The sequence below is a fragment of the Ictalurus punctatus genome, chromosome 7, assembly GCF_001660625.3.
Source record: "Ictalurus punctatus breed USDA103 chromosome 7, Coco_2.0, whole genome shotgun sequence".
Classification (NCBI taxonomy): Eukaryota; Metazoa; Chordata; class Actinopteri; order Siluriformes; family Ictaluridae; genus Ictalurus; species Ictalurus punctatus.
In genome coordinates this window covers 4,210,600-4,228,225 of record NC_030422.2, presented here as the reverse complement: position 1 = coordinate 4,228,225, position 17,626 = coordinate 4,210,600, and the positions used below count along the sequence as shown (strand labels likewise).

Sequence of the window (17,626 nt, the reverse complement as noted above, 5' to 3'; positions counted from 1 at the left end):
CTAATGCACCGCATTCCTTCAGAGATGCAGGCTTTTGAACTGAGCGCTGATAAAAAAGCCGGATGGTCCCTCTCCTCTTTAATCTTCTTTAGTTGAGCGGAAACTGTCCATGGTTTCCAAAAAGAATTTAAAATTTCTATTTGTCTGACCACAGAACAGTTTTCCACTTAGCCTCGGTCCATTTTTAACATTTTTAACAGCTTTAACTAGCGTTTGTGGATGTTACGGTGAACTGTGTCCACAGACAATGAGTTCTGGAGGTGTTTCTGAGCCCATGCAGTAATTTCCATTACAGAATCAGGCCTGTTTTTAATGCAGTGTTGCGTGAGGGCCCGAAGATCACGGGCACGCGGTATAGATTTTCACCCTTGTCCCTTGCACACAGAAATTTCTCCAGATTCTCTGAATCTTTTGATGATGATGTACTGTAGATGATATATTCATGGTCATCACAATTTTTACGTTGAGGAACATTTTTCTGAAATTGTTCCACAAATTGTAGATGCAGTTTTTCGCAGATTGGTGAACCTCTGCCCATCTTTACTTCTGAGAGACTCCGCCTCTCTAAGATCCTCTTTTTGTACCCAATCATCTTACTGACCGGTTCCCAATTAACCTCCAGCTGTTACTAAAAAGAAACACTTACTTTTCCAGCCTTTTGTTGCCCACATCTCAACTTTTGAGACGTGTTGCGGCCATCACATAAAAAATTACCTTATTTTTTCTTTAAATTGTACATTTACTTGTTTTAAACATTTGATGTTTCTATGTTCTATTATATGTTCTATATGGGTTTGAGATTTGCAAATCATAGCATTCTGTTTTTATTTACATTTTACAGTGTCCGAAATTTTTTGGAATTGTAGTTGTAAAAAAATTCTATGTTTTATTTATATTGTATCAAAACATACACAAAAATAATGACTGAATTTTAAAAAAAAAGGTTCACCAGTTCACCAAGAAGGAAATTGAAGATTTGCTAAGAAAAGGGGCTTATGCTGCTATTATGGACGAGAATGATGAGGGCAGCCGTTTCTGTGAAGAAGACATTGACCAGATCCTTCAGAGGAGAGCCACCACTATCACCATTGAGAGCGAAGGCAAGGGATCCACCTTTTCTAAGGCCAGCTTTGTGGCATCTGAAAATAGGACTGACATTGCTCTGGACGACCCGGAATTTTGGCAGAAGTGGGCCCAGAAAGCAGACATTGACTTGGACACCATAAATAGGAAGGTAGGTGTTTGTTAATTACTAAATATTTAATTCCTTTACAGGGAATATGTATTCTCTTCAGTGTCATATCAAGAAATTGAGATGTTCTACCACTATACTCAACTCAAACTTTATTTATAATGCACATTTATAATAACAGGAGTTGAACCAAAGTGCTTTACAATACACATTTCAATCACAACACAATATGCATAATATATTCAAAAGCTAATTAAATAAAATTGGGTTTTTAAAGCAGATTTAAAAATGCAGCTCGTTTGAGCTGACCTGATATGAAGCGGAAGCTCGTTCCAAAGTTTGGGGCCTACAATAGCAAATGCACGATCGCCCTTCAATCCGTAGTGACAACAATGAACTTTCAGCAGAAGTTGGTCAGCTGACCCAAGTGCTCTAGTAGGAAAGTAAGGGACAGGAAGGTCACGGAGATATTGAGGCGCGAGACCTGATAGAGCTTTGTATACATAGAGCAGAGTTTTAAAATCTATCCACCATTTTATGGGGAGCCAGTGTAGGGATGCTAATAGTGGTGTAATGTGGTCAATCTTTATAGACTCTGTAAGGAGCCTAGAGGGTGGATTCTGGACCAACTGTAAACAGGACAAGGCAGTTTGAGGCAGTCTGGTATACAATGAATTACAGTAATGTAACGTTGGTGATATTTGCGAGTGAATCACAATTTCTAGATCTGATTTATAGAAAATGTTTTATTTTTGCAGTTGATCTCAGATAGACAGATCAGTGCTGCTGTTAAGAGCAGCTTTTTCTATTTAAAAGTAGTAATGAGTCTAAGATCACTCTAGGGCTCCTTGCATGATGTTGCAAATTTAACGACAGTGGACCTAGCTGGTCGACCAGTCCAGGTAAAGAGGACTTGGAGGGGCTGAGAATCAGAACTTCAGTCTTGCTCCAAGAATTGTTGAATTAAGTTCTTGTGCAGGTCTGTACAGAAGTGCATAGAAAACGGGACTTGAGACATCAAAATTCAATAACTGAACCGTAAAGCTGGAGTACTTGTCCACAGGTAGTGTCCTACATTTAAAAGAGTCTCGGAAAATAGTAGCCACTCCGCCTCCTCTTTGCCCTGAAGTCCATGGAGAATTTAAAAAGTCACAGCCTGGTGGTGTTAAATATCCCAGAGTTGTTAGTTCGCTGGGGTTTAACCAGGTCTCTGTAATAAATTGAAAGTCCACTGATCGCGATGTGATCAAAATGAAGGACTTGTTGGATATCGATCGACCATCTTAATAGTCGTGACATCCGTTTTGTTTGTTGAAATGAGAGGCATGTCTCAAAAAACTGAAATTGTTGGGATTAATGGTCCTCTTATCCTTTTTTGCGCACATCAAAAGGCGGCGGCGTGAACACCAAATAGTCGGAATATGGTTATTGTCCAGGGAGCCAGCTGTGGATCCAGTTTGTTGAGATCCTCTGTGCTAGGGATGTGGCCATGATAACCACATGAAACTACAAGCTTGCACCTCCAGTAGTGTCACCACATGTTAATGTTTCTGCTTGAGTGGGCAATATGACAAGTACAAAGTACAACATTTTGTATACAAGTGTAATAATTATAATAACAGTTGCAACATTAATTTGTATTTATAGCCTACCATATAGCAGGAGATTTTATGTTAATACAAATATTTCCTAATCATAATCAAACCTTATATGGTGGTGTCTGTTAGTTTTGCGCGGGTTTGTTTGAGCATGGCAAAATCCAGTGAGGTGAATTCTCCTATTTCACTTCGGGTTCTGCCACTGCGATGGATCTTGTTGGGAAACCAAATGTTACATTGGCGATGAGAACAAATAAATTTAGATGAAGCCATATGTCGGATTTGTTGAAAAAAGTGTTAAACACTTCAAATCTCAGGAGCCATCTCCAGGCATGTCGCCCTGCCACGTTTATTTTTTATTTATTTATTTAATATTTAGATTTTTAACATATTAAGGTTACTGTCCAACTTGTATTTCTTTCAAAGTTTTATTGGCTTGTGGTATACTACACTTGTAAAAGAAAAAGTATTCATCAGAGAAACGTGCGACTGTGTTTCACACAGATTGTTTTACTTTTGATCATATATATATATATATATATATATATATATATATATATATATATAGGCAGATTGTTTTACTTTTGATCATAGTGTTTTAATTAGACATTACAGATCTTGAGCTCTCACTGTTGATCACCGTGTCTACGCCGCGAGTGAGGAGCAACACGGCCTCGTTACTAACACATCACTTCTGTTATAATACACGACAGAATTTGTGCATCACTGTCGTGCTTCCCTGCTACACAAACTCCGCTTTATAAAGTTTGTTCAGGGTGTTCAATATAAAAAGCTTCCCTTCCTTAAAGGACTTAGGTTGCACACTTTCTTCCTCAGTCACTTGACTATTACGCCTTTGTCTGATGGTGACAGAGGTCATGCTGGGAATAAAAGGTAACGTTGACATAAACAGTAAACTGAAGAAAGTCATTGTCGGTATCTCTGGGTATCTGCTAAAGCTAGCGGCGTCACATTACGTGCATATGATATGTGCCACTGACTAGGAAGCAGCTTATACTTCTGTTTAGTAAAAAAAGTAATGTGTTCTATTTGAGATGATATTACTTTTCTAAAGTTCATACACTAGACCAGCGGTTCTCAACCTTTTGTGAGCTCTGGACCCCTAGCATATTTCAAACAATCCACAAGCACCCCCTCACTCCACAACAATTATAGGCTATATATTTAAGTCATTTCTATATATGTTGCTTTTATTTTATTAATATTTAACATTAATAATATTAACATTGGACATTTAAAGTTGAATCAAAACATTTCAAGATTTTATTTTTTAACATTTTATTGTTGGTGTGACATTTAATTTGGCTCTCGGAATTATCTTTTGTTTATTTTTTCCATCAATGCGACACTTCAACTTCTCTACCACACATAGGTTTTTGCAAATTATCATTTCATTTGTAAATAAATTTAAAATAAATAAATAAATAAATGAACGATCATCAGCTCAGCTCTCCCCCCAATTCCAGTAAGAATTAGGTCAGTCCATTATCTAACCACGACTCTTCCCTATCTCCTATTTGCAACTTATTCCTTTGTTCCTCTGTATTTGCCACTTTCTTTGTAGAATACCCTTGTGATTGATACTCCACGTGTGCGGAAGCAGACACGACAGTACTCGTCTCTTCGTGGGGAAAGTGGTGAACTTTCAGACTTGGACAGTGATGACGAGTATCCACCCCAAAATTCTCGGCAGGCTCGAGCCTCACGCCGTGCTGACCGTCACTCTGGTGGTGGCTATGGCCGCACTGACTGCTTCAGAGTGGAGAAACACCTGCTGATTTATGGGTAAATGACAGGCTTTGTTGTTAAAAATGGTCTGATGTGTCTAAAGCACTATAGAATGTAATAGTGATTTTAAACCTTTAAACCAGTACATTCCGCCAGTGGAATGGAAAACGACTTAACAAAACATGCGTATATTTTGGCTACTATTAAGGCTGTTTGTCATGGCATAGCTTTCTCCAGCATCCTCCAGTACTTTTTTGCAACTGAGACCATGTTTGTGGTAGGTTTCAATAACTTTGCAATAACTTTCACTTGGTTTTGTGAAAACTATTGTACATAATACTTCACACCTAATTCATAGTCAACCACTAGAAAACAACGTAGCCTAGAACTACTTTTAGGGAAAGAGGCTATTTTATTGGCATTGCAAACAACCAAACACGGTTATTTCCTGTAGCCCATCGCTAAACCTGCAGTATAATGTTAAATTATTTTAAAGGCCTGATGATAACTTTTTTTAATCTTCTGACTTTATCTAAATATGTCCCTGTGTATATGTGTAGATAGCCAAAAACATGTGACCTGGAATATTCTAATGCATGTCGTGCACCATTATCAGATGGTCTACGGTTGGAGGGTTGCAGAGATTTTATTTTTGTAATATCATTTTTTTCTGTTTTTATTTTTTAACTTTTTTCCCACTTGGAATGTTCAGCCTTTTTTTTTCTCCCTTTGTGTGCAGCTGGGGACGTTGGCACGATATCCTGTCTCATGCTAGGTGTAAGCGTCGTCTTGGGGAAAAGGATGTGGAGACCATCTGCAGGGTCATCCTAGTCTTCTGTCTGCTACATTACCGTGGAGATGAAAACATCAAAAGCTTTATATGGGAGCTCATCACGCCTCCAGAGAATGGCCAGGAACCACACACACTCCTCAACCACTCTGGTATGAGTTTAAAAAAATAATAATACAAGTTTAATTATTACCTAAAACCTCAGTCAATAAAGTCAATTAAAAGTGAATTTAATAATGAAAGGGACATGTCCAGACCTATCCAGCCTTTAGATTGATTGAACAGGTTTTCATCTGATGATGCTTAACATTTACCTCTTTGTAGCCATAAAGCAAAGAGGTACTCACACCATAGTGTGCAGCCTACTGGAGTTACCGGGGGTTGGCATGAAAAACACCAAAAAGTAATATTTGAAATACTGTATCAGACCTGCCAAACTGTACACATTTTGCGTAGAAGTGCTGCTTTTTAACAGCAGTGTATGCTGAAAGGAGAAGTGGATTTGAATACTGCTTTAAAGGCACAGGCTTGGAAAATGTTTTTGCTGAAATGCTTCTTTCACAATAGAATGAGGTTGTGACAATTTCGCATTTCCTTGTGTTTTAGGGACAGAATGATGAAATGCATTTGTCTTTTGTGTGTGCATATTAAACAAGTGTCTCATTTATGCTATGGGATTGGTAATAAAAGATTAATAATGCACAGTGCATATTTTATACAGATATACATTTATTAGGCCCACTTTCTTAGACCCAAAACTCAAAATCGTAGCACTAATTCTTTATTTATGACGTATATATTTCTATTAATGCCATTTTTAAAAAAATATTATTTTCTCTCATATGTTCAAAATTGGACCGTTTATTTGATTCGTGTCTTGTGCGAAGCATTGCAATACTGAAGCCCTTTCTGAGAGCATCTCATAAAATTCAGCATTTGAAATTAAATTGTCATTAGATCTACAGTCGGCATTGTGTTGCATCTGCATGACTAGAGTCACACAGCATCAGCATTTGATGACAAAAGGGCACTACATTCAAAGAAAAACATGTCAGTTTGTCGGATACATCAGTTTATTTTCCTCCATTTACAATTTTCCCAAGGAGTTATTTTTTCCACAGCATTTAAGCCATTTTCTTTCCTGTGCAGCATTTTAAGCATTCCATTTCTCTGTCACAGCATTCATTTTTTTCTGAGAGTATCTCATAAAATTCGGCATTCTAATTAGGGATTGAAGGGCTGAAACCCTTATTGTATTTGTAAGGATTTTTAGGGGTTCAAGCCTGAAGAGCTGTACTTATTATTATTATTATTATTATTATTATTATTATTATTATTGTTATTATTGTTATTGTTATTATTGTTATTGTTATTATTGTTATTGTTATTATTGTTATTGTTATTATTGTTATTATTGTTATTATTATTATTATTATTATTCTGCCCTAAAACTGATCGCGCAGACGTAAGGCCTAGAGAGCTGAAACTTTGAGGGAAGGTAGTACCCCAGAGTACTACAGCGTCACAAAGTTTTGGCCAGATGGTGGCACTATAATGAGCATGTAAAAACAATGGGCATAACTTGAACCGCTTGTCATATATTCAAGTGTCTGATATCTTTGGAATCCTTGGGACCAAATGAGCAAAACGTTTATCTCCCAGGTCATTTCTGCCTATAACAATTTTCCACCATCTTGGATTTTTTGGAAAACCTACTTTTGTGAACTAGTCCTAGGTTTTTTATCCAAACGGGACCAAACCAGTGGCAAACGAATCTGTGGAGATAAAAAAAAAATGTCTCTTGGAATTGTCGGAAGAAGTTTCTTTTAGTCCGATTCTATTGCTGACACTATAGAAAACTGCTTTAGCCACACCCACTAAAAATTAAGGATAGTTTGCATAATATGAGAAACCTTTTGCAAATTAATCATAGAATTAATCTTCACAAAATTAATGTCAAACTACTCAGGAGAGTGTAAATCTCAATAATTATCAAAAATGTTGAGATTTATAAACAATATGGCCGCCACATCTATCAAGTCTAAGGAGGTACAACTGGTTTACTTAACTGGCTGTAGCTGTATTTCATGATTGGTTATATGAATTTGAAACAAAATTGTTTCATGTTTAGTACTAGGTTCTGAGGACGTCTGCAAAGATTGATCTGTGGAATAATGGGGTGCAGTTAATACTTAATAGCTGTTTCTCAGGAACCAGAAGTTCAATTGAGCTGATATTTAGTACAGTGGGGGAAAAAAGTATTTGATCCCCTGCTGATTTTGTACGTTTGCCCACTGACAAAGAAATGATCCCTCATTAAAATGCAAATCAATTTATAACATTTTTTGACATGCGTTTTTCTGGATTTTCTTGTTGTTATTCTGTCTCTCACTGTTCACATAAATCTACCATTAAAGTTATAGACTGATCATTTCTTTGTCAGTGGGCAAACGTACAAAATCAGCAGGGGATCAAATACTTTTTTCCCTCACTGTATGCTGCATCGACCTGCTAATCTGTAACTGGATTTTTAACAATCGCTGAATTACCTCAAAAACATTGCCATCTTTAGCCAGTCAGCTTTCAGCAGGCATTTCACAAAACCTATTAAGTATGATCGTCAAGGGCAGTGGTTGCTCTGTGTCATGCCTGACCCTGCATTCTGACCCCAACTTCCTAATAAGCTGAGATATGCAAAGAAAAGACTTTCACTATGCTGTAATGTATATGTGACCAGTAAAGGCGGCAGCTGCTTCTTCAATAGTCTTTTTGTTGTATGTTTCTGGTCAAGAACTGTCCACTGTGGGCACTATTTGACAGAAGTGTTTGGACCCTGCAGATTGCGACTTGTGGCCATATTTTGTTATTTTCACCTCCCACAGGTCTGTCCATTCCTGTGCCTCGTGGAAGGAAAGGGAAAAGAGTCAAGGCTCAGAGCTCTTTTGATGTGCAAAAGGCAGAGTGGATCCGCAAGTATAACCCAGATACACTTTTGTTGGATGACAGCTATCGCAAGCACCTCAAACACCAGTGTAACAAGTAATCTATGCTTTGTTTATTGTCGAACCTTTTCAATATAACCTTTAATCTTGCAACATCACTTAGTAATGTTGATGCTTGTTCTCAGGGTATTGCTGCGAGTACGTATGCTGTATTACCTGAAACAGGAAGTTATTGGAGAACATGTGAATTCTATACTTGAAGGCGCTGACAGCAGGTCTGAGACAGCAGTCCATTTCTTTTTCAAGCATTTATTCAAAAGGTTTACACCCATACGTATATTTGATGTGCTGTATTATTTAGGGATATTGACATTTGGCTGCCCGAAATGGAACAGCAGGATGTTCCATCAGGCTGGTGGGATACAGAGGCTGATCGTTGTTTGCTTATCGGAGTGTTCAAACATGGTGAGCACCTTCCTTTGTTTTTATATGCTTTCCTATAAAGGTCATTGTTGAAAGGATATTGGAGCATGAAAGCCATATGCATAGTGGTCTGTCAAAAGGCTGTCCTATAATATGACCCTCCCTCTAATTTCTGTCTTTGTTAGGATACGAGATGTACACTACAATGCGTGCTGATCCCTGTTTGTGTTTCCTGGGGAGATGTGGTCGTCCTGATGACCAGGAGATCAAGGCAGAACAGCACTCAGCAGATCCAGATTTGAGAGATGGGTAACCTGCATGTTACCACAATTTTTCTTCTCTCAGTGATTAACTAATTTTTACATGTATGCAAGATTTGATCTGATTTCAGTGCATGTTTTTATAGAGGTGCCTATGACAAGTTTTCAGAGGATCCAGAGTTCAAACCTGTTATAAGACACAGCAAAGAAATGTATGAAGAGGTAAGGTCCCTGATTACACTGAAATGACATCAAATCTGATCCTGGATTTGCCTTCCAGCTGCATAATTTTTCCTTTTCAGTGAGCACAAGATGTTAGCGATGTACCAGTATGATTTCTATATCAATAGTATTTCTGTACTTACTATTGCTATTACACTGCGGTATGAACGGTAACAAAAATAAATGTACATTTGTTACATTTTTTTTTGGCTGTAATTTTGTTCTTCTCTTAGTAGCACTGGTGATTACTGTTTTCTGGTTTACAAACCCAGCCATGAAGCCAAGCTACTCACATTATTTACAAAGAGAAATATCACAATATGTCGTATGTGGTGTCTGATATATAGTAAATTCTTTCAGCTGTTCTAACTTTATTTTAAATTATTCAGAAGTAATTAAGAATATACAATTGTAGCCTAGAAAATGCTATTGGCCTTAAGTGCACCATTGGACACAACTGACTATGGTATTGTAATGTACAGGCTCGACAACATGTTTTAGTACAGAAAGACAAGTTTTTGCCTGATTTAGATCTTACTTTATAGACCATTACTAATTTGTTAGCATCACAACTTAAAAAGTACAATATGGTGCTCTGGACAGTCCTGTTCTCTGCCTTTTAAAGTACCACTAATAGATCAATGTACTTGTGAATTGAACATGATTTGTCAGCGCAGCTATGAAATATGAAAGCAATGTTAAAGCTTTTATGTTGTTAAAGCTAGGGTAGATGATATTTACGAACTTAATAGCCTGCAGATGTTTATAATGTTACCAAACAAAATAAAATAGTCATGACACAGAAGAAGATAGGTTTGGAATCTTTCTAGCAACTCTTATGTCAGATGTATTGAGTAGATAGTATTCATTAGTATTAATTTAATTATGCTTTGTACTCCTGTAGGCCTGTCAGGATGACAAAATTTATTGGTCGATATATTGTCCCAGAAATAATTTAGATAAACGATGATATTGTTAGTGTAACATCATTTTATGCCACCAATATTATGATGATATAATAGCATAGTTTTTGTCATCTGACGAAAATATACTTTAAATTTAGTCAGTATTTTGTTGTCATATTTATTAATTGTAGTCTATTTTGAATTCTTTATGCTTTAGTTATTCATGATTTAGATTTATCTGCCTGCCTTTCAAATAAACCACTTAAAATACATTTTCATCCATCTCTACTTGCCGAATGACATAACATTCATCATTATGCAAACAAACATGCATGTAAACACATGGGTGTGGTAATGTGGTAATATTACGATAATATCATGACATGCCTATACTCATGCTTTATACTCGTACTCCTTTTGATGGCTGAACTGAACTCATGATGGTTTCTGCTCAGAAAATACTAAAATTCATATTTGCTTTTTCCATCCCCCTAGACTGACCCCAGGAACATGGATGAGTTCTTTGTGGAAGATCACTCCACATATTCCACTGTTGTGCCAGTTGAGGCACAATCCTCAGGATCTATGGGAGCCTGTTACTGGCCAACAAGCTCCACCCTCACAGCTCGACTACGGCGGCTAATCACAGCATTCCAGCGCAGTTACAGACGAGAACAACTCAAGATGGAGGCAGCTGAAAAAGGAGATCGGCGACGCCGGCGCTGTGAACAGGCCACCAAGCTCAAAGAGCTTGCGCGACAAGAGCGACAGCAAAGGTATTTCTTTTATGATGAAATTTTATTTATGTATATATGTGTATGTGTGTGTATATGTGTGCGTATATGTGTATATGTGTGTGTGTGTGTGTGTGTATATATATATATATATATATATATATATATATATATATATATATATATATATATATATATATATATATTATAATGTGTGTGTGTGTGTGTGTGTGTGTGTGTGTAAAATGGGATGCATTTTCGATCCCATTTGATTGTGGCACATCCATAACAGTGTCTGACCAATGAATAAATCTCTTTCCAGGTGGACTCGTAGAGAGGAGTGCGACTTTTATCGAGTGGTGTCCACATTTGGTGTGGAACGCATAAAGACTGAGGTGGGAACCCAAGAGGGTAGGGAGGCCAAACTGGAATGGACACGTTTCCGCACGCATGCAAGACTAGACAAGAAAACTGATGAGAGTCTTAACCGATACTTCCATTGCTTTGTGGCTATGTGTCGCAGGGTTTGTCACTTGCAGCCTGTCTGTGGCGAGGGTACGGTATCTGTTATTTTGTTTTAATGTGGGCTTTTTTGTGTGTTTGTATTTACTTTCGATAGAATAAAATTGCAGTTATAGTGTTTTTGAAAAGACATGGTTTAAAGAAATTTTAATGAATAGAGCTAGGCGGTATGACTATGTTAAATGTGTTTCCTAATAAATTATGTCACAGTGCAATTTGTGAAAATGTCATATAAGAATATAATATTTTGCCCATTCCCACGTAATTAGTCTTGCCTTTTTGTTTTACCCCTTTCTTCTGCCAGAATCTCTGGACTTGTCCCAGTCACTAGCACCCATCACTGAGGAGCGAGCCTCACGAACGCTCTACCGAATCAGCCTGTTGTCCCGCCTACGTGAGCTTGTGCTTCCTCATCCCTCCCTAGAGGAGCGCCTTGCCCTGGCACCACCCAGCTCTGACCTACCCAACTGGTGGTGTACCCCACAGCATGATCATGAACTGCTTCTCGGTGCTGCCAGCTGTGGCGTAAGCCGCACAGAGCATTCCATATTCTCAGACTCACAGTTCTCCTTTATCCAAGCCCATCATGAGTATATCCAGAAGCAGCAAGCATGCCTTGCTGCACAAACCCTCACACACAGCCCATCACAACAGGGAGACAATGTTCGAGAAGTAAAAAGTGGTGATGAGAACCAGGTTTTGGAGTCCATTTGCTCATCAGCCCTTCCAGCCCTACCATTCTCTCACTCTGAAGGCAAAAGGGGAGAACAACAAGGCTGGTCCTGGAATAAAATCAAAGAGAGGGGGCCCAGAGAGCTTGGAACGAAACAAGCGGAGACAGATGGAGGGCCTTCAGACTCGGATTCTGATTCTGATTCTGAATCATCTACCTCTTCCCATCGATCTCCTAGTTCAGATGTCAGTGGGGACAGTGATGCAGAGAGAGATGAGCAGGGTGAGATGTTACTCTCTGTGTGTGTGTTAGTTTGTGTGTGTGTGTGTGTGTGTGTGTGTGTGTGCACGCTGTGTGACAGTCTTTAAAGATCTTATATTTGCCTGATTCCTGGAGTCTTTCTGCAGAACCACTGAAGATCTGTGATGCAGATGAAGAGAACAGCACCTACTCATTCACTCCATCCCAAGATGGTGCTCCACTAGAAACACTCAGTGACCCACTCAGAGTTGACTGGCCTAAGGTATTTCTCTCTCTCTCTCTCTCTCTCTCTCTCTCTCTCTCTCTTTTTCTTCCCTCAGTGCTAAAATAGGTTTAAAAGTTTTTCACAGTAATTCACAGAAGATACTTGTTCATTTAAAAAAAAAAAGCACAAAAAAAGCATACTTTGTTGAATCACCCATGGAAGTGTAGAACTCTAGAACTACGGTTGAACTAAGTGTAGGGGTTTGAATACTTTTTAAATGCACTGTACATGGACATTTAAATGGACTTTAGGTTGAACAGCTGATTGATGTCAGTAGTTTTCTTTGTCTGGGCATGCTTGTTGAAGACTGTGCTGCTGACTAAAGCTTTTTCTTTTTAGGATCGTGTATTAATAAACCGAATAGATAACCTTTGTACTCTGGTTCTGACGGGGCACTGGCCATCTGGGCGACGATATACCTCAGATCCTCAGCTAACTCTGGCATATGATGAGCAAGGGCTTGGAGATGACCTAGGCTACACCCGTATATCCCGCAAAGGCAACAGTACCCACTCTGGACAGGATGGAGAAGAAACGGAATTTACTGTCAAACTCTTGAAAGTGAGGAAGGGGCTGGCTTAGAAATGTTATCAATAATTTGATGGATGAAAGCTGTATTTACAATATATATTATTCTAAAGTATCCATTGTAATTGTGCTTTTAGGAGGAAGGGCTGAAATTGACCTTCTCCAAACAGGCTCTAATACCTAATGGGTCAGCAAGAGTGTCAAGTGGACGTCGAAGGCGTAGAGATCAAGAGGTACCATAATGGGGGCTCTCTGGGACCATAACCTTTCTCACATCTCACCAGCATTAAACCATAACAAACATGGCACATGCCTTGATGCAGATTTTGCATGTCTTTTGTTTTTTCTTAGTCATCTGATATGGAGGGAGTACTCAGTGCCCCTCGTAAGAGGGACCTGCCCAACTGGCTCAAAGAAAATCCTGAATATGAAGTTGAGGGTGACATGCTAGAGGTATGAGGAGAACTTGTCACTGTTTAAGCATTAATGGAGCTAATATAATATGTGTAGAAGATTATATCCATGAAATAATCCTCTACATTGTACATCCTCTACCATTCAGATTATCACAAGCCTCTGGCAACAGGTTGAAAAAAAACTTGCTATAGATGTTATTAAATAGGCGTCTACCAATGGTAGATTCATCTTTCCCTAATTACAATTTAATTATAATTAAAATCTATAAGATTTTCTCATGTGTTTGATTATGCTATCTTGCACATGCCCACAGAGTCCTAATGATTAACAGTGGCATCTCCCCAGCAACATAAACTTGTGAACTGTGCTAGTTCAAGAAAATTTTGTACATATTTCTTGCTGTATGAGTATTGATGTATTAGTATTATAAAAATCTTAATTAGATTTAAAAAAAAAAAAAAAAAAATACAGAGAGAAGTAGCCAATTCTCATTTCTTTCACCATTAAAACATGGAACTACTCACTATTACTACCCATAAAATACACTAAAACAGTTCATGTAAAATTATAAAAATCCTAACTGCATGCCGTTTTGCTCACACTCAAAGTGAGGTGGAATGATGTCACTTGGGTTTGTGTGGTTTGGGTGAAAGGGGAACTGGCGTAAGCACATGTCTAAATTCTAATTTGGACTTTGATAGTATTGATGTTATGTATCAAATTTAGTCCTGCAGAATCAGTCTGAAGAAAACATCAGAAAAAAGAAATAAAAATTTGTAGACTGAATTTATTTATTTATTTATTTATTTACTGTTTTTTTTAAATTACTATTATTTATTTTGATTTTTTGCAGTCAGTGGTAACTTCACCACAGTAGCTATATCTAATTGTAGGAAGCAAACAATAAAAATGAGTTTGGCAGTGGTTTTAAGATTTACTGGCTCAAGTAGGCCTATATGTTCAGGTTAAGTGTTCCAGAAGCAGCATCATTTCTGCCATGTCCCTGTTTCAGTTTACCACCTCCATCATAAACTTAAACAATTATTCTGATAATCACTCTCTTGATACATTACAGCTGTTGGTGAACAGGACCAAAAGGAAAAGGAGGAAGAAGAGAACAGAAAAGGAACAAGCACCAACTGGCAGTGAAAGAGTTAAGGTTATAGACATGAAGACTGGCAAGAAGGTTAGGGGATTTTTTTACATTTTTTTTAAATTTTGAGTATGAGAGGATGTTTTTGTTTTTTGGGTTTTTTTTTGCTGAGTATGTTATTTTTCCTATTTGCATTAGAAAGATCTATTTGGGGATGTTTGACACAGTACAAAAAATGTGTTTTTTTGCATATCAAATGTACACTGATCAGTGTGGATATAGAAATGTCTACCCAGCCTGGACTTTTATTATTTCCTTGTCGTTTTGAGTGAGACTACTGATCAACAGTTTTATTAGCGGTGATCTGTTTTCATGAGTTGTCTTACTTTATTATATTTGTGGATCTTAGGTTCAGTATGGTGGATTGTACGGACCTGCGTTGCAGGACTTAAAGGAGTATCTTGAAGAGAATCCTCACCATGCAGTAGCACCAGAATGGTCAGACACTGTTCGCAACTCGGTTAGTCTTATTACACCTATTGCATATTAATTATGGGTTGTGAAATGACTGTTCGATGCATAAAAATGCTAATATTCCTACACATGTTCACCTGATTTTGGATGTAAATACCCTGAAAGTTAAATCTGCAAGTCTGCACTTATATACATGGTTTCATTTGAACTCCACTATACTGAGGTTGACAGCAAAAAATAATATTTTTGTCAGTGTCCAAATATTTATGTACCTGACTGTATACCAGCCATAAGTAGCACATTAGACACCGTACTTATAATGCTAAATGTAGATTTGAATGACTTTCAAAGCTTGTGGTGCAGTTCATGGATGGGCAAAGTGCCAGGCCCACTTAAGGAACTGTAATGAATAGTCTCATTGTTGTGTAAACTTTGATCACTTTGATTTTAGCTCAGTAGTAGTATTCACAAAAAATACTACCACTTGCCACTAAGTGTCAGGCTTGATTGTTTTTTTGTTTTGTTTTGTTTTTAAACTGTTCACAAAATCACAATACTTAGGAATAAGGTTTGGCATTGACCTTCTTTTTACAGTGCTACAGATGACAATGTTTTTGTGAATTAATTTTGACGTGATTGGCTTATACAATAGCGGTCTGCATGGTAAACTGAAGTTCACAATTCCTTTTGCTATATTATAATATAGAAACGTGAAAAAGAACTGGATAATTTCCCCAAAAATTACAAATTATGATGCCATATATATGGTCACCTCTAAAGAAAGTATTGGAATGGCAAAGCTATACAGTATATGTATATGTTGCTGTACACTGAAGACATTGGGGTTTGAGATCAAAAGAGCTTTGTCATCACAGCCATACACAGTGAGATGAAATAATGTTCCTTCTGGACCCACGGTGCAAGATGCATGTATGACACGCACAGTGCTGACAAGACATAATAAAGTGCAAGATGATTTAAGAAGCATGCTGGGAGGGGTATGGGGATCTGTGGAGGTGAGTACACAGACGGGCAGTAGAGCATAAATACTCCGATGACAAAAAGAACATGTAACATGACATTACAATAATGTCACAGTTTACACACAGTTTAGAGCTGTAGCTAGAATGAATTTAGTAAAAATGCATCAGTGCAGTAATGCTTGTAAAAGACACCTGAGATGAATGCCATTTAAAGTGACAGTGTAGTTCTGTAATGAGTCGGTACAATCAATGTGTCTGTGTTCTGTAAACAGTACGTCAGTGCAGTAATTGAACAGAGTGAGGTGCATCATTATTTAAAGTGTCTGTGCAGTAGGCTGGAGAGTGTTTTCGGATCCCAGGGTGATGTAAGTAAAGAGGGGCAGCACAGTGTTCAACGGTCTAAAAGCCTGGGGCAGAAGCAGGTTTTGCTCCCCTGGTCACAAAGTTGACATGTTAGAATATTTTTTTTTTTTTGACATTATTTACATCTAGATCTAATATGGCACCTTCTGTGGCAGACCCCCGTAAATATTTTTTGTTAGGTGAGCAAAAGTATTGGAACCGATCATGTTGAAGTAAATATCACTTCATGTTTGGTTGCATATCCATTGCTTGCAATAACTGCACCAAGCTGGCAACCCACTGACATCAACTGTTGCATCTTCTGTTGTTATGCTTGTCCAGGCTCTTTACAGTTGTTGTTTGCTTTGTTTTGGGGGGTTTCTCCATTCAGTCTCCTCTTCAGGAGGTGAAATGCATGCTCAATTGGGTTAAGGTCTGATGATTTTGCCAGTCAAAAATCTTCCACTCTTCTCCCTGATAAAGTCCTGTGTTGAGTTGGCAGTGTGTTTTGGATCATTGTCTTGCTGCATGATAATCTTCATGATTTGTTTGGATTCATTTCTCTGTAAATGCAGACAATGTTTCTGTAGTCTTCTGAATTCATTCTGCTATCACCATCATATATCATCAATGAAGATTAATGAGCCCATTCCAGGAGCATCCATGTAAGTCCAAACCCTGACCCTACCTCCACAGTGTATGACTGATGAGCTTGTATGTTTTGGATAATGAGCAGATATTTTCTTTCTTCACACTTTGGTAATGGTTGATCTTGGTTTTAGATCTTTTGTGGCTCATCTCTTTATTTCTTTGCGAATTCGAAATTAGCCTTCTGATTTTTGCCGCTGATGAGTAGTTTGCATCTTGTAGTATAGCCAGAATGTCTTTTTCTTCACAGCTATCACCGTGTTTGTCATCAACTGCTGCTGTTTTCCTTTGCTGGTTGTTAGTACACCTCTCTGGTCTTAATGTTGGTTTATCCTTTTTAACAACAAATGATGTTGATCACAGGCAAAACCCAGAGCTCAACCAAGAGTACTCAACTAAGAGGTATTACATGCTCAAACAGTCAATCTAACAAGGCACACCTGGGCAACAAAAACCTCTGGTAGTAACATTTTCCAATATTTTAGATCCCTTCAAGAATAGGTGGGTTCCAACAACAGGTGCCGTCTTTGTAAGTTGTTTAACACTTCTAGATGTAAATATCAGGAAATGAAAGCTAAAATTCTGATGTAGTGTCTCATATTTGC

The 17,626-nt window shown here is 37.9% G+C and overlaps 1 protein-coding gene across 2 annotated transcripts in view; it reads left to right on the top strand.

Moving 5' to 3' along the window:
- chd8 (chromodomain helicase DNA binding protein 8) overlaps window positions 1–17,626 on the top strand; it is an 83,864-nt gene that overhangs the window by 63,953 nt on the left and 2,285 nt on the right. For both annotated transcript variants that reach the window (XM_053681305.1, XM_017472103.3), the window contains exons 23-39: window positions 944–1,234; window positions 4,376–4,596; window positions 5,279–5,481; window positions 8,212–8,368; window positions 8,457–8,546; window positions 8,633–8,736; window positions 8,880–9,003; window positions 9,101–9,176; window positions 10,577–10,857; window positions 11,138–11,370; window positions 11,642–12,292; window positions 12,418–12,533; window positions 12,876–13,097; window positions 13,202–13,297; window positions 13,416–13,517; window positions 14,557–14,667; window positions 14,984–15,094. In XM_053681305.1, the coding sequence (XP_053537280.1) occupies window positions 944–1,234; window positions 4,376–4,596; window positions 5,279–5,481; window positions 8,212–8,368; window positions 8,457–8,546; window positions 8,633–8,736; window positions 8,880–9,003; window positions 9,101–9,176; window positions 10,577–10,857; window positions 11,138–11,370; window positions 11,642–12,292; window positions 12,418–12,533; window positions 12,876–13,097; window positions 13,202–13,297; window positions 13,416–13,517; window positions 14,557–14,667; window positions 14,984–15,094 (3,189 nt within the window). The remainder of the gene's footprint in view (window positions 1–943; window positions 1,235–4,375; window positions 4,597–5,278; window positions 5,482–8,211; window positions 8,369–8,456; window positions 8,547–8,632; window positions 8,737–8,879; window positions 9,004–9,100; window positions 9,177–10,576; window positions 10,858–11,137; window positions 11,371–11,641; window positions 12,293–12,417; window positions 12,534–12,875; window positions 13,098–13,201; window positions 13,298–13,415; window positions 13,518–14,556; window positions 14,668–14,983; window positions 15,095–17,626) is intronic.